Here is a 24853-nt window from a genome sequence, read left to right on the forward strand (position 1 = left end):
GGACTGTCCGCATAGATATAATAAATACGCTGCTAAAAACACCCGTGGATTAGGAAAACCATTACAGGCAGAGACACCATCAGGGTAGTGTCTAGAAGCCCTTCAAGGAGAGGACCCTGACATAATCAGCTACTACACCATCAGCGCCCGGTCACTAGTTGCCATGGTGACTGAGTTGTGTACAGGAAGTTTCCCGGGGCCCCTCCGCTGCGTGCTACAGAGGCGCTGAGTGAGATATCGCGAGTCCTGCAGAGAGCTGTGACGTCTGGGTCAGCTGACTCCGATGAGCGCAGCAGCCAGGCAGGAAGATGGCGGGTGGGGTGACAATAGGAGGGGCGTGGGGCAGAAGGCGGTGAGGAGGAGAACATGGTAGACAGCATGGAGCACATCTCCATCCCCAAGGTGAGGACCACTTGTTGCTGTAGCTCTCTCTTTATTGTCCTGTGTCTCCCGTGCACGTGTGACCATCTGACTGGGTCTGCATACATAGCACACCTGCCTAGTGCCAGCCTGACTTCCTCAGTGATATTATTGTGCTTCACTTCTGCTTTTCACACTTCATTTCCAATGTCAGTCCCATGTACTGAGATAAGTAGCCATACAATCAGCCCACTGTTATTTTAAGGTTAGTGTGAGAATGGAAGCATGTTGTTATATCAATCTGGCAGGTAGGGGAGAGAAATGAAGTTGGTCCCCAGTGGGACTGCTGCTAGCTTCCTGTGTTACAGATATGTCCACATACATCTATCTTCAAATCGCACTAAATACCCTCGTTTAATGTGCCACAGACTTTGCGACTTAGCTGCGCCAATGCAACTTTTTCAAATGTCAATACCAATTCCTTTGCTACAAAAATACTAATCCTATAGGGCCTTACTACCTATATATCTGTGTGTTATTACCCAGTTTTGTTCTATTTATGTTTCCAATTGTAAAGCGCAACGGAATATGCTGCGCTATATAAGAAACTTTATAAATAAAATAATATATATACACTATAAGCAAATTAATATGCAAAATTGCCTTGTGCCATGCATTGTCATGTTTAATCTTCAACTTTATACCAATTTCTTTGCAAAATCCTAATTTATAAGGTTCTTGTACACAATAAGCGACTTTGTATGCAACTGAGGCGCATAGTTCAGGAAAAGTACACAAGCGTGGGAATCGATTTGCTACCCGTAGCGGAGCGTCTAGGTTGCGCCATGTGTCTCATGCCTTATGGCACAAAAAGGATAGGTGTGTAATGGCACAGCTGTATAACACTGACCCTAACATTGCTTTTTCTTCTATGGGTATATGAATTCCATTGTTGCTTTTCTATCAGTGACTTTGGTATATGGAGATGTGGTGAGAAGATATTGTCAGTGAGGATGATGCCATCCTCTAATCGCACACTGTTTGTGTGTGTGAATGTCTCTGTGTTCATTCATGCTAGAGCAGCTTTGTTTGCTTACTAAATATCCCTAGAGTACTTGCAGGATGCTGTCATAATGCTGGGGGAGTCTGTTCCTCATCACATGCACTGACTGATCATTGATAAGGTTATCTGATGTAGTTCACTAATGCTTGACATACACTGCAAAATGCCTGTCAGACATTTTATATGGCAACCTGACACCCTGCAGATATAACGGGTATACACTGTGAGATATCTCACAGTGTATTTGCTCTAAATTCTGTGCTCCTCTTTTTGAGAGGAGACATTTCCCCATACCTTCCCTGTGAAGGAACAGGGGAAATGTCTGTCGGTCGGCCGCAGCTGCTCAATGTGGCCGACTTTTAACTTACAAAATATTGCATGCTGGGCGATCTGGCATGCCTGACCGATCAATATTTTATCATCGGTCGGCCGCCCACACAGTGCAACTATCAGGACTATCCGCTTATATCAGGCGGTTCGGCCTGATAATTGTATAGTGTTTATATGATAGCATTCCCGCTAGGCTGTTCCAGAAGGAGGGCAAAGAGCGCCCTGCCCTTACAGCCTGCGGGTGCCATCTTCACTCCTCACTCCTCAGTGTCCCGCGGGTGGAGAAATGTGCGGTGACCCGGTCACCGCCGGAGAATAGATGCCGGGCGCATGCGCACAGCATCTATTCTCCCTGTCTGCGGCGCTTGGGGGCTGCCTGGCGTGTTCCGTAAGTGCCGGGCTCGCCCCCAAGTATGACAAAAAGGGGACGTGTCTTATACGTGTGTTATAGAGACGCCCCCTTTTCATGATCCTGCCCCCTTTTCGGGCGCGCGCATGCCTACGGCGCGCGTACAAGGTTGCCCTCTCTAGCTCCGGCGCCCTGCCTGCCGCCGGAGCTAGAGTGAACACTATATGATGCCAGATTACACATGATGAGCATTGTCTTAGGCTAGTTTAAAGGTGGGTACACACCTGACATATATTACTATTATTATTACTACCAGTTATTTATATAGTACACACATTCCGCAGCACTTTACAGAGAATAGTTGGCCATTCAGATCAGTCCCTGCCCCAGTGGCGCTTCCAATCTATGTTCCCTATCACATGTGCATACACACTAGTGATCATTTTTTTGTTGGGAGCCAATTAACCTACCAGTATATTTTGGAGTGTGGGAGGAAACCGGAGTACCCGGAGGAAACCCACGCAAGCACAGGGAGAATATACAAACTCCGCACAGTTAGAGCCGTGGTGGGAATCAAACCCACGACCTCAGTGCTGTGAGGCAGTAATGCTTACCATTACACCATCTATCTGCAGATCGAGTGATCTGCAGATGATGGTCTACACACTGAACGGCCATCATCTGCTTGTGCCCTTGGGTCCCGATGGCCGGGGGGCAGGACCCGGCGGCTGGTCTTCGGGTTGGGGGCGTGTCGCCCCCCCCTCCTTGCGGCTGCTGCGGTGTGTGCATGGGCGGTCTGCCAACCGCCCGTACACACCTGCCTATGGACAGATATGTCTGCAGACATATCTGTCCATCGGCTGTGCAGCACAGCCAATGCGATATTTCAGTGAACGATAACGTTAACAGACATATCGCAGGTACACACTAGCCGACGTTCAGCAGATATATTGGCCGATCAATTGATCGGCCAATGTATCTGTCAGTGTGTACCCAGCATAAGACCCTACACTTCATAAATATTTTTGTTAAAATCAGAATACTCTGAAACATACTTTATTATATTTTAATGATTCTATTCCTTTATATATTTAGCAGAGTTAACTATTTCAGTTATCGTGGAGTTTTGTTTGACCACAGCATCGGCAGAGTGCGCCCCACTCTGAGATACTGCCGATCATCATGACAACCCCCACTCCCTCTTTCTGCAAAAATTAAGATTATGGAACTATTTTAACTTATTATCTGTAAGCCATTATCACTTTCACAAGTATAAATAGATACATGTTCTACAATAAAAGCTAAAATTATGTGTTAATTAAAAAAAAAATCACTTTACAGTAGAACCATCATTGTTTGTCAGAACTTTTGTTGGAGTTCAAAACAGGAGGCGAATCACCTGCCATTGTCCCACCCCAAAGAGAGAGGGTGTCACCTGGTCTGTGGTGCAGGATCTGGACTGAACAAGTTTCTTCATTACCTGCCTTGTGCTGCAGCGGTAAATCGTGCCATCTTGTACCAATAATACATATATAAACCATATCGTCTGCTATATTACTGTTTTTAAATCCTAATATACATGAAATAAATGTGCTGACAGGTTGCTTTGCAAATAAATCAGATGCATGTTGCATGTCTACAATTGTTTATTATTACAGGTAGAGTCTCTCATATCCAAAATGCTTGGGACCAGGGGTATTTTGGATATCGCAATATTTCGTATTTTGCAATATTTACATACCATAATGAGATATATTGGGAATGGGACCCAAATGTAGACACAGAATGCATTTATGTGTTATATACACCTGATACACACAGCCTGCAGGTAGTTTTATATAATATTTTCATTAAATTTGTGGCTCAAACAAAGTTTGTGTACATACATAAATTAATTTCATGTTTCATATACATCTTATACACAGCCTGAATGTAATTTTATACAATATTTTTAATAATTTTGTGCCTTAAACAAAGCTTGTGTACATTGAACCATCAAAAAGCAAAGCAGTCACTATCTCAGTCATGCTAAAAATATTATGAATTTCAGAATATTTGGATATGGGAGTCTCAACCTGTAGTAATAAAGTATGGCGATATTACAGTCAGATGATTGTAATACTGATAGGATCCTTAAATGTATGCATGTTTTATGACTGACCTGACAACCCAACCAATAGCTATTAGAAGCACTGAGTGACAATTGTTAGGGTACAGGGCCTTTCCGTCACCATTGCAGTTTGCTGTGTCCTCCCCATGTCCCTCTTGTGCTCCGGTAACATTATGTTTTGTTTATTAAGTGGGACTGGGAACTGATTGATAATTTTGTCTGAATGAAACTATTTTTTTTTTTTTAAAGAAATTAATGTAATGTAATCCATAATAGGGAAGATCTAAAAAGCTATATATTGGTGGTAAGTGTGCTTTGAAATCCAAATGCAGCATAGGAAGCTGCATTAGTAGGATGCCCATTTTCTGAGTATTGTTATGCTCTTAGAAAAGTTTTCTGCTGTAGCAATATTCATTTGTTTGTTTCAGTTTTCTTTTTTACACTTTTCAATATTGTGGTGTTTTTTCTTCGGGTTCCATAGGGTCCACAGGAATTACCTTGGGATATATAGTTGGACGACGTCCATTGCACCAAACAGCAAAGCTTTGGAGCTTCCAGCATGCACTGGTCCTCCCTATATCCCCCGCTTCCAGCCACAGGCATTCAGTTGATTCGTTTGGTGCGCGGCAAGACGCACCTGTTATACAGTGGGACTGCTAGGCAGTCCTAAGCTTTTTTTTTATTTTTTCTTACCTTTTAAAGTTATGAAACTTCAAGAGTTTAGCGGTACCGGAGTCAGGATGGATGCTCTACCTCGACTCCATCTACCTCCGCCGACGGCCGATACACCAGATCACTGTGTGCCCTGAATGTTTTCAGCTGGCCTCAGCATGGCTTAGCTGGTGGCCAGAAGACGCTGAGTTCTGGGACTCCGGTCGGGGAAAAGGAGATGTAAGGTAAGGATTCCCTTCAGGGAATCATGCGCGAGCAGTCCCCAGCCTCTGGTGTTGAGATGCCTCAGAGGCCGCTGCGTGTAAAAGACGTTCTCGTAAAAAAGACTATTCCTCACTACGGCGGTCGGGGCCTTATCGTCTGTTGCCGGGGATGGGTGGCAAGACGCACTAGTGCGCACTGGTCGGTGTCTTGCAACTTTGTAGTGCAGCGTACCTGGCCGTCAACAGATGCAGTTTAGGGGAGATTGGCGCTCCCCCGGCCGCTCCTCACCCCAGACACTAACTTACGGCTAGGATTCCAGCGTCTTGTATGAAGGACCTCGTTCGTGAGAAGCGCGCAGTTTAGCATTTGCCTGGTTTGGGTCAGTCTCTCTGTATATCTGTCCCTTGGGTTTGGTATATAGCATCCTCCATATCCTACTTTCCTCCTTCGGGGTTGGTTTAGTTGAGTACACATTGCGGAGGCAGTTGCGCATCTTTATGCATTGAATGTGACTGTGTGCCAGCTGCTGTATGTACACTGCCTTTGTTTCACAAACTGTCAGGTATTACTATTCCTGTGTTTCCCCTTGTCCTTTTGAAGTTAGGGTGCGTCACTGATAGTAAAAGTCACATTTCTTTGTATTGCATTGTTCTTCAGTACTGGTGTTTTGTAAGTCCTGTGCTACTGGCTTATCAGAACCAGGATGTGAATCTGGAAGGGTTCTGTAAGACTTGCAGTAAGCAGGTGCTGGATGAGTCTGTTACTACTGCGAATCCTGTATCGGCTACAGAACCTTCTTGGGTGGCTGTCACTCCAGAAGTACTGTCTTTCCTAATAAACAAGGTCACAGAGGGGTGGACTCCACCTATGGAGTTACCTCAGGCTATGGAATTCCCACAGCGGGCTCTACCTATGGGGGTCCCCCTATGAATGTTGGTTGGCCTGGGGTGGGCGGCCCCAGTCAAGGGGTTTTGTCCTGTCAGGGGCCTAGGACAAGAGGGCATAAGAGTCCTCATATGTATCTTCCAGAATCAGACCCGGTTGATTCATCAGAAGAGGAGTCTGAGGTTTCTGAGTCAGGCTCATTGAATGATAATTACCAATCCCTGGTGGATGTTCCTGACTTGGTGAGGGCAGTGAGGTCTGTCCTCAATATACAGGAGGAGGAGGAGGTCCTACCGGCCTCTAAGGAAGTGGTCTTTAGACGTCAGGCTGTGGCAAAAGATTATTTCCGCACTCAGGGCAATTAACGAATCTTTTTTCTGAGGCTTGGGAGACACCTTGCAAGTCTTTTTCGTCTACTAAAAAGATTGCAGCTAGGTATCCATTTGCGCCAGGAGCGTGTAACAATTGGGAGGTTTCCCCCACAATAGACGCTCATATTACTAGAGTGGTTAGGAGCACTACATTGCCTATCCCAACGGCATTTTCCCTAAAGGACGGTGTGGATAGGAGACTGGACAACTATCTGAATACAATTTTTTTCTTTATCAGGGACAATTACCAGACCAGCCACGGCGATAGCCTCGGTGGCTAAGGCAATGGAAGATTTGACCAAATCTTTGGCGGAAACGATTGTAACAAGAGACAACAAGAGAACAGAAGTTTTTGCTGGGTCAGATACAGGAGGCTTCTGTATACTTGGGTAAAGCAGGCATAATGGCATCGAGAGTGTTGGCTATCTCAGTGGCAGCCCGAAGGACCATATGGTTGAAACCCTGGAGAGCGGATCCAGGGTCTAAAAAAGTGTTAGAATTCTTGCCATTCACAGGTAAGGTGCTCTTTGGTCCAGGATTAGATGAGATTATGACATCACTGGCTACACCAAGGTCGGCAGAATTACCAACTACCTCTACGTCCAGAAGACAGTGGCCAGTAGCCGTCCTGGTCCTTTCGGTCGCAAGAGACAAAGAAACAGTCCTCAGCTAAGAGACAGCAGTCTAAGAGAAAGGGACAGTCCATAAAGTCCTGGGCAAGCAAGCGTCCAACGTCTAAACCAGACATGAAGCCTACTGGCTGATGGTGCGGGCCTCTCCCTGGAGGATGTCCGGGTTGGAAGCAGATTGCTACAGTTTTCCCGGGCCTGGCATCGGACGACCACGGATGCCTGGGTACAGGAGTTGGTAGTTCGCGGCTATGCCATATCATTCAGAAGCCGCCCCCCTCTGAGGTTCATGGTTACGGAATTACCGGGGGACCCAGTCAGAGTTCAGGCCTACCAGCATTCTGTGGAGGCCCTTCTGAAGGCAGGGGTTGTCGTCCCAGTCCCGGAACAGGGAATGGGTGACTACTCAACCTTATTTTTGATCCAAAAGCCCAATGGGTCGTACAGACCTATTCTAAATCTTAAAACTTTCAACAAGTTTTTCAGGACACCAAAATTTCGCATGGAGACTTTACGGTCAATCATGCTGGCAATGGTACATGGTTTTACTAGATATTCAGGATGCATACCTGCATGTCCCAATTACAAAACCCCACCAGAGATTTGTCAGGTTTGCAGTAAATCAAGAGCATTTGCAGTTCCAGGCTCTACCTTTTCGGGCTGGCCACAGCTCCAATGGTGTTTACGAAAGTAATGGCGATCATGACGGCCTGTCTCAGGCGTTAGGGAATCGGAATCCTTTCATACCTAGACGACCTTCTGATACTTGCTCAGTCGTAGGAGACATTACTGTGTCATCTACGAATGACGGTAGCTTGCCTACTAGAGTACGGGTTTGTGATCAAATGGAAGAAATCTTCTCTATCACCAACCCAGCGGATGATGCACCTGGGGGCGACACTAGACTCTCTGCAACAAAGGGTCTTTCTGATTTTGAAATTGTGACGCTACAGGCACGAGAACTTGGATTACTGAGAATCCAGGTAGTATCTGTCTACCTGGCCATGCAGTTGCCTGGGCTCCATAGTAGCCACGTTCGACATGGTGGCTTATGCGCAGTTACACTCTAGAGTTGTCACAAACTCTCGGACGGATAGTGGATGCAGCCCGCATTTAGGGAATTGGCTAGACCTATGCCTGAGGCGCGGAGTCTAATGTGCCGGCGTTATTCACCAGGGACCCTCGCAAGAAGGTTTGGACTTGGCTGCGTCCGAGACACAGGTCACGGCCCTCAGGTTAGGTTCCCCTATACAGGTGCTGGTGAGTACGGGATGTTGTGCAGAAGAATAACATAGTCGACAGGGTCAATACCAAACAGACAAAACTGTACCAGGGAGCAGACGTAGACGGGCCACAGGGAGTAGCCGAGGTCAGAACCAGATATCGGGAGCAGTATAAGGGGTCAGGCGAAATCGGAGTCACAGCCAAGGTCAAGATCAGGTTAACAGGTGAGTACTTGGCACAGGAGTGTTCCCAGCAACTTCCTTTTAAAGGCAGGGCTAGCATAGACTCCTCCGGTGACGTCATCACTAGTAGTGCACTGGCCCTTTAAATCTTCTGCAGAACGGTGCGCGTGCCCATAGGGGAGCCACGGCCGCCTGCACACAGCCGCGACAGCAGGAGCCGGAAGCAGCCAGAGCTGGGATCTCTCTGCTGCCGTCCGCTGAGGGAAGGGACAGAGCCATAGGTGGCTCTATCGGCAGCGGGCGCCGGGCTCTCCCCGCCTGCTGCCCTCCGGAAAACCAGTGCTGCCGGATCTGGTAAGACATTACCCCCCACCCCAAAAATGGTTTCTTAGGAAATTTCTGATGGTATTTTTTAAGAAGTTGCGGTGCATGAATGTCTCGACCCAACACCGTTCTTCTGGGCCATATCCCTTCCAATCTACCAGGAACTGTACTGATGTACCTGGGAGCAAACTTCATAGTAGGAACTTTTAATCTCAGATGCTTGGTTGCGAGCCAGACTTTATCACCTGAACTTAACAACGGGCCCTGCCTTCTCTTCCTGTCTGCAAATAATTTATACCTTTTTGAAGAGGCTTTGTACAAATTTTTCTTTACCTCCCTCCAAATATTGCAAAACCGATTTCACTGTACCACGCACAGCTGGAAGTGGTACTGACCTGGTAACTCTGGTTACAGTGGGTGCAGACCGTACTGAATAAAGAATGGAGAATGCCTCGACGCTTCATGGTACAAATTATTGTGGGCAAACTCAGCCCATGGCAACAGAGAAACCCAGTCATTCTTGGTTCTCCCCGCCTGCTGCCCTCCGGAAAACCAGTGCTGCCGGACCTTGTAAGAGATGACTGGGGTCCGGCACACTGACAAGAGTCCGCTCGTAGGGTGTCTGATCTGGCAGCTTTGTCATGTAGCTCCCTGTACTTGGTATTTCATCCGAATAGAGCTGTCCTCCGTACCAAGACGGGCTATCTCCCAAAGGTAGTTTCCAGTTTCCATATTAATGAGAAAATTGTGGTGTCTGCCCTCCAGACTTCAGGCCTGTCTACAGGCGAAGCTTTATTTGATGTGGTCCGAGCTCTCAGGATCTATGTGAATCGAACTAAGGCCGTCAGAAGAACAGACTCATTGTTTGTGTTGTATGGATTCCACAAAAGAGGCTGGCCAGCCAACAAGCAGATGTTGTCTTACTGGCTTCGTATGACCATCTCGCAGGTCTATACACAGACTGGTTTGCCTGTATCTAACAGGGTGACAGCCTATTCTACTCGGTCTGTAGGACCGACATGGGTGGTAAGACAGGGTGCCTCTGCTGAACAACTGTGCAAGGCGGCCACCTGGTCTTCCTTGAGTACGTTTATAAAGTTCTACGCTTTTGATACGTACGCCTCCCGGGATGCTTCCTTTGGGTGGCGGATTCTCCTATCTTCTCTGGAGCGTCCCCACCCATAAGGACTGCTTCAGGACGTCCCAAGGTAATTCCTGTGGACCCTATGGATCCCGAAGAAGAATTAAAGAATTATGGTATGAACATACATTTATATTCCCTCTTCGTATGTAGAGTTTTCTGGTGAAATGTTTCTTCCCTCTCCATTCTGTGTCTCCTTAGTCACGAACTGAATGGCGGGGGATATAGGGAGGAGGACCAGTGCATGCTGGGAGCTCCAAAGTTTTGCTGTTTGGTGCAGTGGACATCGTCCAACTATATATCCCAAGGTAATTCCTGTGGACCCTATGGACCTTTAAGAAAAATTAAAAAAAGAATTATCTTCAGGTATGTTCATACCATAATTCTGTATTTTCCTACCAACCACTGCTAGGATTGATGCACAAAACAAATGCGTACACATGGATGTGGAAAAACTATTCTGTTTAAAGGCACTGACAAAAGACTTCTAACTCCTTTTCCAGTAGAACATTACAAGCATGTTTTCAGCTTACCTGCAGTATAATGTGCTTTGTGAATATTCCCATATAACTCCATTGCATTTTTACAAAGCATTAACACTTTCATATACTACCTGCCATGCTTCTGATTTAATAAGTACTCCTCTGGCACTTAGACAGGTGCATAAATATTGGGACATTGACAGAATTTTCATATTTTGGCCTCTATTCACCACCACAATGGCTTTGAAATGAAATAAACAAGATGTGCTTTAACTGCAGACTTTCAGATTTAATTTGAGGGTAATTACATCCAAATCAGGTGAACGGTGTAGGAATTACAACTGTTTCTAAATGTGCCTCCCACTTTTTAAGGGGCCAAAAGTAATGGGACTATCAACTGAAAAGCTATTTCATGGACAGGTGTGGGCTATTCTCTCGTTATTTCATTATCAATTAAGCAGGTAAAAGGTCTGGAGATGATTCTAGGTGTGACATTTGCATTTGGAATCAGTTGCTGTTGACTCTCAATATGAGATCCAAAGAGCTGTCACTATCAGTGAAGCAAGCCATCATTAGGCTGAAAAATCAAAACAAACCCATCAGAGAGGTAGCAAAAACATTAGGTGTGGCCAAATCAACTGTTTAGAACATTCTTAAAAAGAAAGAATGCATCGGAGAGCTCAGCAACACCAATAGACCCGATAGACCACGGAAAACAGCTGTGGTGGATGACAGAAGAATTATTTCCCTGGTGAAAAAAAAAAACCCCTTCACAACAGTTGGCCAAATCAAGAACACTCTCCAGGAGGTAGGTGTATGTGTCAAAGTCAACAATCAAGAGAAGACTTCACAAGAGTGAATATAGAGGGTTCACCACAAGATGTAAACCATTGGTGAGCATCAAAAACAGGAAGACCAGATTAGAGTTTGCCAAACAACATCTAAAAAAGCCATTACAGTTCTGGAACGACATCCTATGGACAGATGAGACCAAGATCAACTTGTACCAGAGTGATGGGAAGAGAAGGAAAGGAACTGCTCATGATCCAAAACATACCACCTCATCGGTGAAGCATGGTGGTGGTAGTGTCATGGCATGGGCATGTATGGCTGCCAATGGAACTGGTTCTCTTGTATTGATGTGACTGCTGACAAAAGCGGCAGAATGAATTCTGAAGTGTTTCGGGCAATATTATATGCTCATATTCAGTCAAATGCTTCAGAACTCATTGGACGGCGCTTCACAGTGCAGATGGACAATGACCCGAAGCATACTGCAAAAGCAACCAAAGCGTTTTTTTAAGGCTAAAAAGTGGAATGTTATGCAATGGTCAAGTCAATCCCCTGACCTGAATCCGATTGAGCATGCATTTCACTTGATGAAGACAAAACTAAAGGGAAAATGCCCCAAGAACAAGCAGGAACTGAAGACATTTGCAGTAGAGGCCTGGCAGAGCATCACCAAGGATGAAACCCAGCGTCTGGTGATGTCTATGCGTTCCAGACTTCAGGCTGTAATTGCCTGCAAAGGATTTGCAACAAAGTATTAAAAAGTGAAAGATAGATTTAGGATTCTTTAGTTTGTCCCATTACTTTTGGCCCCTTAAAAAGTGTGAGGCACATATAGAAACCGTTGTAATTCCTAAACCGTTCACCTGATTTGGATGTAATTATCCTCAAATTAAATATGAAAGTCTGCAGTTAAAGCACATCTTGTGTGTTTCATTTCAAAGCCATTGTGGTGGTGAATAGAGGCCAAAATATGAAAATTCTGTCAATGTCCCAATATTTATGGACCTGACTATTAGTGGTTGGAGTTTTATCTCAAGCATGTAAAGAACTGTAGTGGCTGTCGGTGTAGATACTGTAGCAAGAAGCTTATGATGCAAGATTTAGGTATAAAGTCAATTCTGAACCCAAAAAAACCCTGAACATTTATTGAATGGCAGATGCTAAAAATATACAGATGTGTCCTCATACACCTAGCCTCAATACGGCATGCAGTGCGACTGTGCTGATTAATCTGATATGTGACACTTGTACATCTGTGTGCACCTGAGTCTATATGAAGCACAGCAGAACTTGGCATGAAAAAAGCGGCGGCCCCTACATTGTAGCACTTCATATGCAGACTCAGAGACTCAGGTGCACACAAGTGTCGCATATCAATTAATCAGCACTAGTCACATCACACTGCGACTTAGACTCATGTTTTTGCAAATAAAGATGCCTGGCGCTGGTTGAGTCTCACGGGACCTGGCGTGCTGAGAGGGACTTTTTAGCACAACTGCAGCAAAGATGTGTAAGGACATATCTGTAATATTCTGGAGTTCCCCTTGAAGTACAGAAAATAGAGTAGGAATATTAAGGGCCACTTGGACTTATTGTTAGATAGACCATTGCTCTCCCAAAGTTTTCATGACAAGTTCTGCACCCAGAACCTCTACCTACTGTAGCTGGACAGCCCTAACATGGAGTGAGGATAAACATTAACCACTGTGATCACATGCCCATGTACCCGTGCCTGAAGTGTGCCTTATAAATACCTTCTCCTGACATGCATGAAATGAGCTGTTGTGACTCAGAACCAGAGCATTTTGCACACTTGTGGGGGACTTCATCTCGATTGCCATTACTGTATAACTGGTCTGTGAAATATTTTCTGTGATCACAAAATGTGTGTATGCAGTCATTATGTTCACAGTCAAAGGTTCAACCTAGTCAAAATATCAACAATAGAGATTTTAGGGTTAAGCTGGGTACACACCTATATATCTGCAGATGATGGTTGTTCATACACACTGAACAACCATCATCTGGCCGGGGGTCCCGCTGCAGCACAGCAGACGCGATATGCTTGTGAACAACGTAGTTCAGACATATCACTGGTACACAGTGGCCGACTGGCACATAATATATTGGTCAATCAATGGATCGGCCAAAATATCTGCCAGTGTGTACCCAGCATTAGGCTTCAAATTGGGAATCAACATTTTATGTTGACATTTTAATGATATGGAGGTTTTTATGTTGACATTTTTAATGTAGATAATACACACCAAGCCCTTCTGCATCAAGGGTCTGTTTGTGAGATAAAAGCATATACATGTTTGAATGTTCATATTTCACATTATTAATTTTTACATGATTGCATTCAATGACGTGGCTAACTCAACTAGCAACACATTATCAGTCACAGTATAAAGAAATTGATGGACTTCATATTATATTCTTAATGAAGTGATGTCTACTCTAATCCATACTGCTTCACCTATTTTAGCTGATCTTACTATGACCGTTCACTGAATATCAGTTTGGTCCTGTATAGTTTATATTGCTGTATTTAGATTCTCTTTAGTTGTATAGAAATATTAAATGTTCTTCTATATGAATGAGGCTGATCTATCATGTGTTTGTTTCTGTGCAATGTTATTTAAAAAAATATATATATATATATATTTATTTATTATAACACTTCAGGGAGACTTGTACTTTTATGTATTGTGTGTGTACAGTGCACAATGTGTTTTGTTTAACATTTTAGTCTTTTTATTGTACAGCCAAAAAAGAACGGTACAGAGCATGGATCCAACTACAATAAATGAGCATGACAACAAACATGTACATTAATCATTTGCGCGTCAAAGTGACACTGCCGTAGGTTTTAATAATTATTTAACAGCACAATAAACTGGAACATGAGGAAAATTGTAATTATATAAGGGGAAGTAAAAGAAGAGTAAAGGGAAAGAAGAAATCCCAAGAAAGTATTTAACATTTTTTTATTTTTTTTTCATCCATAATATAACTGTTTTATTCTGCAGGCCAGGGGGGGAGAGTGAAAGAGAGAGAGAGTTAGAGAGGGTAAGGAGGCTGCAGAGGAAGAAGCAGTGTTATCTTCTCTCATGGGCAATCATTTTGAAGGAGTTGGGGGGAAAAAAAAAATATATATATAATATTTTATTTTATTTTTTTTAAAAACGGATAATTTGGGGTAGCATATACAAATGTTTTATATTTTACATATAACTGCTTCCAATAGTTGGCTGATGCAGACCATACGTCTGCCGGGCAATTCCCGATGTCATTCTGATTTGCCGCACAGCGGACCTCCAATGATCTGTGATTTCTCGGTGAGGGGGTGATCAAGAAAATACAGCATGTTAATTGATTCACCAATTCCAATGACTTTTGGGTCGGAATTGGTGAATCAAGATGATCAAACATGTTGGATTTTCACAATCCCCGATCCAGTCATCTCCAGAATTGGGAATTGCCCCAATTGATTGCAGACGTATGAGCCCTATTAGACAAGAATATTTGAAACCACACAGTTCTATAACCATGACCTTCCATTTTGCTAAGTTATGATCGATGCTCTATCAAAGCAAAAATTTGGGAAATATGTTTTCCCCCCTTTGGCACTTCTGAGTATATGTAAAAATTATTTTATATTTATATGTTCCTTTTTTTTTCTAAAATTTGTAAATATGTGCAATATATTCATTTGCTACAGTTACTCTTTATAGCTCTCCATTCTCAGGGAAGTTGCTGACGAGTTGGTATTTTGAGGATATGAAATTAATGCAGAGCAAAGTATTTAATTTATGTCCTTTTTTTGTGTGTGTCTATTGTAGGTGGAAAATGTTAAATTACTTGACCGATACACAAACAAGAGACCTGCCAATGGAACCCTATATCTGACTGCCACTCACCTTATTTATGTTGAAGCTGCTTCTGGAGCCCGAAAGGAAACATGGGTATGTATGACCTCAGATAGCCTGGCATTCGGGCACGCTTCCAAGTTTTAGAAATGTTATTATGTGTGGCACCTCTATTACTAGTCATTGTACCTACAGTCCTCTTTCTTACTCAAGACCACTTACCCTTCAGCATTAGTATCTGTCACTTGCATCCTCTTACTGGTTATTTAGTGACTGATGCAGAGTCGTACGCTAAAAAAGCTGTAATTACGGGCATATGCAACTATCGCAAAATAAATGCAGGTTGGCACCAGTTTTATGCCGCATACACTTACACCCTTTTAAATAACTTGCTTGCAAAACCACATTTACTATTGTGCTTCAATGAAACTTATAAAAAAATCTTTAATACATCAGATATAATGCTCTATTCGTAATGATTATCCACAGATCTATGATCTATATCAATTATTTATTCTACAGAAGAAGGTTTGTTCACCTTGTCATATGACCAAATTCAGTGGTGTAGAGGTAATGATATAGATTGCTGTTAATACAAATAAGGCTAAGCAAGTTCTAATCCGAGTCAGATGGACAAAGTAGGATTTTTTCATCCTATGGATGTCCAGCGAGATTGTCATATTTTCTGGACAGATTGTTTCATATATATTTTATTTATATATATATATATATATATATATATATATATATATATATATATATATATATATATATATATATATATATATATGGTCCCCACAGCAGGGAATTCACATGGTAGTTATTGTAGCAGTTTTTCTTTTTACAATATAATCAGACTAGTCTGCATAGACTTATTAAGGAGCAGTTTTAATTATTGTACATTGTTACTTTTTATGCATATTATATAAAGCACTATTTCTAACTATACATATGGTGTTTTGATCTTGATTTTTGTCATTATTAGCGCAACACCTATATCTTTTGTTTACATTCGTTTTTGTATCTTCTATTATGTAAAGTACGGTTATATATGGTGCAACTACAATCTGTATCTGATAGTAACATTACGGCATTTGTTTTCAAATAATTTTTGTGACCTGACTGCAAAACATGTTTCTTTTCATTGTATTTATTTACCTATCAAACAAATTATTTATTAATCTGTTCTCAATTTCAATTATCTTTTAATCCTTTTTTTTATAACTAGCATATGGTCTTATTTCTGTAGTGTTTATAAATTGGCTTCCTCTACCTTTTTCTCTTCTGTTAGAATGGATAGATTAAAGTGACATTCAAGTATTTTTACATTCGATAGAACTTGTTACTAAACTGACATTTTATTTTAAAGGGTTCTCTGTCTTAAATGTATTTTATCCCTGTCCTCTGGCTTTTATATGGTACAAGCCATACTTCTGTTTGATTGTGGGCTAGTGCTGTTGCTGCAGGCTGTTCTTTTCTATGGGGTATTTAGTTATTGGAACCGTGTCCTGGCAATGAGCAGCTTAGCACATCAACAATTACAGCACCCCCAACAGCTTTTCCTACACATTCCTATTAGAAACGTATGTTTTGTTGGTCGTGAGATGCCAAAGGAATGGTCCGAACACCTGTATTGCCTGCCCATTATTGGAAACCTTCTGACGTGTGTCCAGCATCTATCAGACAAACTGAATTACAACTTCTCCAGGCTACTGTAGAGTATTAGGTTGTGTTAAATGCTTATCGCACTTCATAATATGAGCTATATTATATTCTGGTATCATAGCATGGAACATTGTAAACATCCAGTCATAAGCTGTAGACCAGGAATAGCATCAAACTTTGTAATATGTTAGTTTACATCAGGGGTGGGGAACCTTTTTTCTGCGGCCCATTTTGATATATATATTATATTTGCGGGCCTGGTGTAGACCATGCCCCCTCCGTGTGATGTCACATATGGGTGGGGCCACAATCACCGGTGATTACAGCAATGCCCGGAGTATCCTGAGGATGCTCTGGGGAGCTATAAGGGCAGCGGTGTGACCGTCTGAAGCTTCCTAAGGACGCTTCAGGTGGCACTGCTGCATAGATTCTGGCTGCAGGGTTCCATTCTAGGCACCCTGCTTGTCAGATGAAGCTAGCAGAAAAAAGCTCTGAGGGCCAGACCAAATGATTCCGTGGGCCTTAGACGGCCCCCGGGCCTGAGGTTCCCCATCCCTGGTTTACATGGAATTAGGAGTAGGTCAAAGAAAATAATACCCCTTTCACACTATAAGCAATAACTCGGGTTATTGCACGTGAACACACAGCAACCTGGGTTACTGTGCAGTGTGAAAGGGACAGGCTGAAATCAGCCGGGTCGAAAGATCTGCCATTTCAACCCTGGTCGCGAGAAGGGTTGAACGCATGTTTAACCCGGCTCGCAGCGCAGTGTGACGAGGTAACCCAGGTCGATGCGCCCCGGGTCCCGTTCACTGCATAGGAAAGGCCGGCGTTTGGAGATTATTTCATCTGCAAGCGCCGGCTCACCACGTGTTGGCGGTGACATCATCGATCCTGCATTAGTGCCGGGCCGCCAGTATGAAAGGGGTCTCAGCCGGGTCGCATATGGGATGGACCTGTGAACAATATCCCGGGCGTGACCCAGCATTCTGATGTAAAATGGGTATTAGTATCGCCAATCACTAATGCTAACATAAATGACTCTATAATAGTGGTGGGTAGGTGGGAAATAACTTTGTAATGGTCAGCTATTATAGCATACTCCCGGGTTTTTTTTTTTTTTTGACTGAGCCTTACTATTCTCTAGTGACAACAAATAATACATAATGTCGGGGTAAGAGTTACAATACAGTACAGGGATGTTTCCTGAAAATGGTTTAATTAATAGGCTGTCATATGCTCTCCCCCCAGATTGCTCACCACCACATTGCCTCTGTGGAGAAACAGCCTCTCGGCACAACCGGATGTCCACTCCTTATTCATTGCAAGAATTTCCGAGTGACTCATTTTGTCATTCTGCGGGAACGGGACTGTCACGAGGTTTACACGTCATTGCTCAAGCTCTCACAGCCAGGTACTTTGGTTTGTGTTCGGGGATAAACATTACAGCCTGCAGCCTAATAGTATATCTGTGTTCTGAAATTCTAGGAGATGGATTTATGTGCATAAATTGTGTGTTGGCTGCCACCCGGAGCAGTAGCTTTAGTGTTAAACTATGTCCTTTATATAGTGACCCAAATATTGTCTGTTTTATTAAAAAATATAATAATAATAAATCCCAGTGCTTTATAATGACTTGTCTTTGGCAGAAATATGTTCATCCCATTTCATTCTTTTTTCCCCACCTTTTTTAATGAAATGGTTTTCATGGCCAATCAATCACATCTTCCTGACAAGCACTGTAATACGATGGCCTTTCTGCCTTGTTTATTGAAACCATGATAGATTTGCTTTCTGGTTTGGGTTTGAAGATCCAGTTGATAGGAACACGAGCTTATGTTATTCACGCTCCAGTAAGCTCACACATCTGAAAGGAAATGCTTTTGTTCCATATTTTCTACTATGATAGCATGTGGGGAAATGAGACAAAATATTTTAATATTAAGAATGTGAATACATTAGATGAGTCCTAACATTTATTGGTTTGCTTAGCAAAATATGAAGAACTATATGCCTTCTCCTACAATCCCAAATCTGATCAAGATGAACGACTGATGGGATGGAAGTTAATTGACCTGAAAATGGAATACATGCGCATGGGAATCCCTAATGACTTCTGGATACTGAGTGACATCAACAGCGATTTCAAGGTTTGCATCCTGGACATGGTGTTAATTACTGGCCTCATTTTACTGTATAAATATCATACAGAATGTGTATAAGGTCTTGCTAAAGGAATTGATCTGTTCCACAAAGCTATATATGCAAAGGATTAGATCCCATCCAGTGCATCTTATTAGACAGAATGCAGCTAATGCAACCAAATACATCATCACCATTCCACAGCACTTCAAATGGCTGCCCCTGGGAACCTTAAATACACGTGGATGTAGAATGCCGCTACAGTGGGCACACTCAAGTAGAAACACAGATAGGGATCCCATTTAGAGGTGCCTCAATGGATCATTTGTTTAAAGTTTAATGAATGACGTTCAGTTCAAATCATCAGGGCAATGGGAACATGGTCTAATCATCAAAAAAATTTAAGTAAAATAAATGCAGCAAATTTACCAGTTATTTTACAGTAGAGGAATATGGTTCAGAATATTTTACCTATGCTTAAAACTGCATTACCTGTAAAGTGGCCCCTCCCCCTAGCTGGTAAATACAAATCACAATCTGGAAGCTGAGGGGGGTGTAGGTGCGAGGACCAATCGCAAGCCGCAATTCCTTTCATTCAAAAGATTACTCATCCTCTTTCTCCACCCTCTCCGGCCTATAGATTCTCTGATCTCTAATTAGGTATTGTTCACTCATCAGTCATGTTCGCTTCTGAGGGAGTTAGTCAGGAAATACATTTTTTTGTTTCCCATAGCATAAACATCTTCTGTCATAATCACAACTCCTATCTAGTAAGCTCCTGAAACATTTCTCTGTGGGTTTCTTACTGTTAATATTAGCTATATTAAACAGGGTGACTTCTTATTCTAAGTTTAGTGGTCATGGCTTGTTCTGTTTGCTTTTACAGGTGTGCAGTACTTACCCAACTTGCCTGGTTGTACCCAAAGAAGCCTCTGAATCGACAATAATTGGGAGCTCAAAGTTCAGGAGCAGGGAGCGGTTTCCCGTGCTATCTTACTATTATAAAGACAATAATGTGAGTCACATGAGCTAAAAACAGTGTGACCTGTAGATATGTTGAGTGTTTGTTTAAAAAAAAAAAAAAAAAGGAAGCCTATATTTCCTGAGGTTGATAAAACAGGAAACTGATAGGACCATTTAACTTTCACTTGCTAACATGTCCGGATGAGCAGAGAAAGCTGTGCAAATACGATACCTAATGCATCTAAGTTTAAATGCGTAGCAATTACCTGAGCAGACTTTTACAGTACGCTGCCTATGCTTCCCTTCTCTTTCCCTCCCCTTTCCTTGTGTTTTCTTCCGTAATGAAACACAAGTCAGCAATAAAAATCCATGCACTATATACGTATTTTTGTTATGAAAAATGTGTATTTTATTCATAAGTAGATGTATGCCCAACTGTAACTAAGTACAGAGCTCCTATTTTGGTGACAGCTATGGCCGTCCTGATGGCAGCATCTGGCACTACACCTCCAAATGTGGAGAACAAAGGTCCTGGCTCTTTGTCCAACAGCAACCATAATGCTGCAAAAAATTGCCAGTTACACCTCTGCTCCAGGCTGGCAGATAACAGGCAGGAGTGTTTATGCAGCAAATGCCCAGACGATGAAGGCATTTCAGTTGATCTAAATGTTGAAGGAAAGTCTTGGTTGAAAGCAGCTGGCTGTCTCAAGATTTATTTAATGATTGCTTAATCTCCCTTGTATCTGCCTTCCACTGTCTCTCCAACCATACCACTCCACTGCAGCAGCTTAGTAATGCCATTTCAGCAATTGTTGCTTAAATATTTGTGGCTCCTACCTGACTGTAGCTGGGTTGGGTATAATAGATCGACACTTTATAGGTAGACACCATGTGATCGACAGCCAATAGTTCTACAAGGATAAAAGGTAGACTGGTACAAAACCATCAATCCCTCCTAGTGCCTAACTCTAAACCTCCAGAGAGTGCCTAAAAAACAGTGTCAATATTTTTTGTGTCGACTTAACATATCGACCTTTTGTGTGTTGACTCTTTGTCCCAGCCGACCTATTGACTGTCGTCCTATACAGTGTCAACCTTTTTAGTGTCGATCTTCCAACCGGAACCCACTGTAGCCATGGATGGCATCGGCAATGTGGCACTACGGACAAGACGGGTCACGTGAGAATCCACCTGTGGAGGGGATTCCCACTTTGCAAAATAATTATCCGCGAACGGATAAGCCCCCGCTGTTTCCACGCCTCCTCTAAATGGTCCACTAACTGACCTGAAAGAGGAAAGACCTTCCCTGCTACCAGCTACAATTGTTACTATAATACCTTTATCAATTGTTCCAACTATCTCATCAGGTTTGACAGCACCGTGATTATCTTATGTTTCATGTCATATTATTTAATAATCTACAGTGCTGCATAAGTTTTTGGTGCTATATAAATGACCTAGACTAGTATTATACTTTGTGGCACAGGCTGATTGCAATTGTCAAACGTTACTATCTTAAATGTTGTTGTAACTAAGTGTGCCTAGCAGGGTAATGTATAACGTATTTCGGAGGTTCCCAAACTTCGCCATTATTGTCCAGGTTTTAAGGTTATCCGTGCTTCAGTTCAGATGGTTAAATTAAATTGACTGAGGTACTTATTAAGTCACCTGTGCTCAAGCATGGATATCTTTAAAACCTGAACTGTAATGGCGGAGTTTGGGAAACTGACGTATTTCCTTGAGAGTAACATTGCACAGTAATCCAATGCAAGGTCGGTAAAGTAAGAAACATCGTACTACAACAAAGCTTTATGGCTTGCAGACATTACATCCTCGTCAATAAGCAACCCATGGTTTTAACATTATGGTGAACTCTGCCCATTCAAAGTTCATTAAAGGGACAACTCTCTCTGAATAAGTGATTTTACAAAGTTTAACTTCTTTAACCGGGCATATTAACATTTGCATTGCCATGACTTCAGCTTACTATTTTTTATACGTGTTCTTTTTCTGTAAGGTGTGTATACTGTATGTATTTTTACTCTGTTTATATGGATTCTAAATTTTTAATGGCTGTGAACCTTGTCTTCACATTCCAGGCGGTGATTTGCAGATGTAGTCAGCCTCTCTCTGGCTTCAGCACTCGTTGTGTGGAAGATGAGAAGATGCTGAGGACAATCAGCCAAGCCAACCCAGGCAGTTCCTTTATGTATGTTGTAGACACCAGGCCAAAGGTATCACTTACTTAGACTGGATCATGCTTGGGGGTGCACTGCTTCTCTGTATGTTATTGCTCTCAGGGGACACAACTGATAATCTGATTATGTGCTAAGATGCAGCACTCCTGCATTGTAAAATTTCTACTTCAGGGTCCATAGGGTATCCACAGGATACCTTGGGGTATAGGTGTGACGTCAGTCATCTGGCACCAAAGAGTTAAGCTTTCAGCCTCCAAGGATGCACTAGGTCCCCCTCCTATACCCCGCCCCCGAGCCAAGGCACCTCAGTTTAGTTTGGTGCCCGGCCGGAGTCGGGTGCACCTGTCTGAGTGGGGGCTAGAAGAGCCCCTGAAGCTTTCTTCTATGCAGCTGTGGCTGCACATCTGGATGTACAGCATGGACAGTCAGTCCTGACGTCCATGCTGTCTTCCCTACACCCCCGCCGGTACCAGAACGCCGGTACCGATCCGGGGATGCTGGTGAGCATCTGGGATCACAGCTAGCGGTGACCCCAGATGTTCCGGACCATGGCCGGATTCAAGGGGGACAAAGGTAAGCAGCGGGGTCCCGCGGTGGGTCCCCGCTGATCACATGGTCCTGAGTCCCCAGGCAGGGGGCTCCCTGGGGACTGGCTGCAGCGTGGAGCCAGGCGACCAACTTGCGCTTCCACTACCCCCTGGGACAGCGGACCGCAGCAGAGCGGTAGCGCTGCGGCGTCCCGGGGGTTAAATGCATGCCAGGGGAGCGCGACTTCCCTGTCTCACAGCCGGCGCCTCCCCCGCTGCACACAGCCCTCTCTGCACGCTGCCGACAGGTCCTGTGGCAGAGCTCCTCCCCCAGGCCAGCCTCTCTGCTCCTCGGCGGCCATCTTCCTCTGCAACGCATGGTGAACGCTGCTGGAAGCCTGGACGGAAGCATCGTGGTCTGGGTCCCCCCGCATACCTCTCCTCCGATTTGGGTCAGGTCTGTGCATGCTGCGTCCTACCAGGCCCTGTGTCTGCGTAGTTGATTGATCAGCGCTGTTAGTGCAGGAATTGATATTTCTTTGAATTGTATGTGACTGTGCTAGCGCTGCTGCCTGTAACTTTTCTTCTAAACTGTCAGCTTTATTACTATCCCTCTTCTTTCTGCTAAGCCCTTGCGGTGCGGTGCTGCAGGATGGTCTCTCGCCTATTTGATATATAATTGGTGAGAGGGGTCACATACTTGGTGCCATCATGTCTGAAAGTGATTTTCCTCTCCGGCTACAGTGTACTACGTGTAAAGTACCGTTAGCGGAGGGGGAGGGTAGCGCGGGAGGGCCTCTGCCAGCAGTGTTTGTCCATGGCGCGGCCTCTTACGGTTACAGCACCGGTACAGGAGCCGCCCTGGGCTTGTTTCGCTCAGGCGCTTACAACCTTAGTGGGCCAGTTAGCTCCGCAACCCGCGTTTACACCGATGGGTTTGTCCCAGCAGTCAGTGGTGTCGTCACCCATGCAGGGTTTCCCACGACAATTGGTGGTACCCCACAGTCTCCCTATTTCCCCGCTCCCGGTTTCTCAGGAGCCGGCGTGGGTTAACACCCTGACGAGTTCTGTACAGCACTTGTCGGATGTGTTGCAAGGGGAGTCTGTGATCCGGCCACATAAACGGCCGGTGGCGTCTGTCGGCTCCTTATGAGGATGACGAGGGGACGTCTGATGATGGGGAGATTCTGGATCCTTACGATCAGGAACCTCTCCATACTAAGGACACTGACGCTAAGTCCAAGGTATATATTCCTGGACTTATTCGGGCAGTCCGCACAGCCTTGGCGATTGAGGACGAAGTTCCCCCAGCGGCTAAATCGAAGTACGCCTTTTTTAAAGATGTGAAGGGCGATGCCACAGTCTTTCCTCTTTCAGGTCAGTTAGTGGACCATTTAGAGGAGGCGTGGAAACAGCCTGGCAAAAGATACCAGCCGCAGAGGCGCCTGGCGGTGGCTTATCCGTTCGCGGATAATTATTTTGTAAAGTGGGAATCCCCTCCACAGGTGGATTCTCACGTGACCCGTCTTGTCCGTAGTGCCACATTGCCGATGCCATCCATTTCCTCCCTTAAGGATGCTACGGACCGCAAGGTGGAGATCTGCCTGAAGTCCGCTTATTCCCTTGCGGGGGGGGGCAGCACGACCGGCTATGGCCATTTGCTGGGTTGCCAGAGCAATGGAGCGTTGGGCGGATTCATTAGAGGCATCTTTTGATTCCGACTGTCCGGCCGAACAGGCGGAGTTGATTGGTAATCTACGTGATCGGCCACTTATATCAACGAGACGGCCTTAGACATTAGTACTCTGGTGTCTAGAATTTCTTCAGCAGCGGTGGCTGCTCGTCACACCTTGTAGCTGCGATCCTGGAAGGCGGACGCAGATTCCAAATGGGGTCTGGAGGCGTTGCCATTTACCGGAGAAGTTCTCTTCGGTCCGGATCTGGATAAGATAGTGGCCACGCTGGCGGCAGCCAAATCGGCTTGTCTCCCGTCGGCCGCTGCTCCTTCTGGCTCTGGACCATCGTCCTTTCGGTCATCTAGGGCCCAGGGCAGGCCCAAACCACAGTCTTTTCCTCGACAGGCTGGCCCTAAGAAATCGGCCAAGCCCCGGAAGCAGGCATGGAGTACCAGACGTCCGGCCCCCAAGCCAGATGACAAGCCTGCGGCCTGACGGTCGGGCCTCCCTTTGGGGGATCCCAAAGTGGGAGGCCGCCTGCTGCAGTTCGCCCAGTGTTGGTCGGTCACTACGACAGACACTTGGGTTCTCGAGGTGGTCTCCCACGGGTACGCCCTCTCCTTCCGGCACAGACCCCCGGCTCCATTCTTCACCACGGGTCTACCATCAGACCGGAACAAGGCTACGGAGCT

The 24853-nt window shown here is 44.4% G+C and overlaps 1 protein-coding gene across 2 annotated transcripts in view; it reads left to right on the plus strand.

Moving 5' to 3' along the window:
* The first annotated feature begins 263 nt into the window (after positions 1-263).
* Positions 264-24853, plus strand: part of MTMR8 (myotubularin related protein 8) — a 92182-nt gene continuing 67592 nt past the window's right edge. For both annotated transcript variants that reach the window (XM_088478214.1, XM_088478215.1), the window contains exons 1-6: positions 264-402; positions 14964-15086; positions 17907-18069; positions 18648-18805; positions 19684-19812; positions 21860-21994. In XM_088478214.1, coding sequence (XP_088334340.1) covers positions 367-402; positions 14964-15086; positions 17907-18069; positions 18648-18805; positions 19684-19812; positions 21860-21994 — 744 coding nt within the window. In that variant the 5' untranslated portion in view covers positions 264-366. The remainder of the gene's footprint in view (positions 403-14963; positions 15087-17906; positions 18070-18647; positions 18806-19683; positions 19813-21859; positions 21995-24853) is intronic.

Source organism: Taudactylus pleione, unplaced genomic scaffold, assembly GCF_031769625.1.
Source record: "Taudactylus pleione unplaced genomic scaffold, aTauple2 ptg000211l, whole genome shotgun sequence".
Taxonomy (NCBI): Eukaryota; Metazoa; Chordata; class Amphibia; order Anura; family Myobatrachidae; genus Taudactylus; species Taudactylus pleione.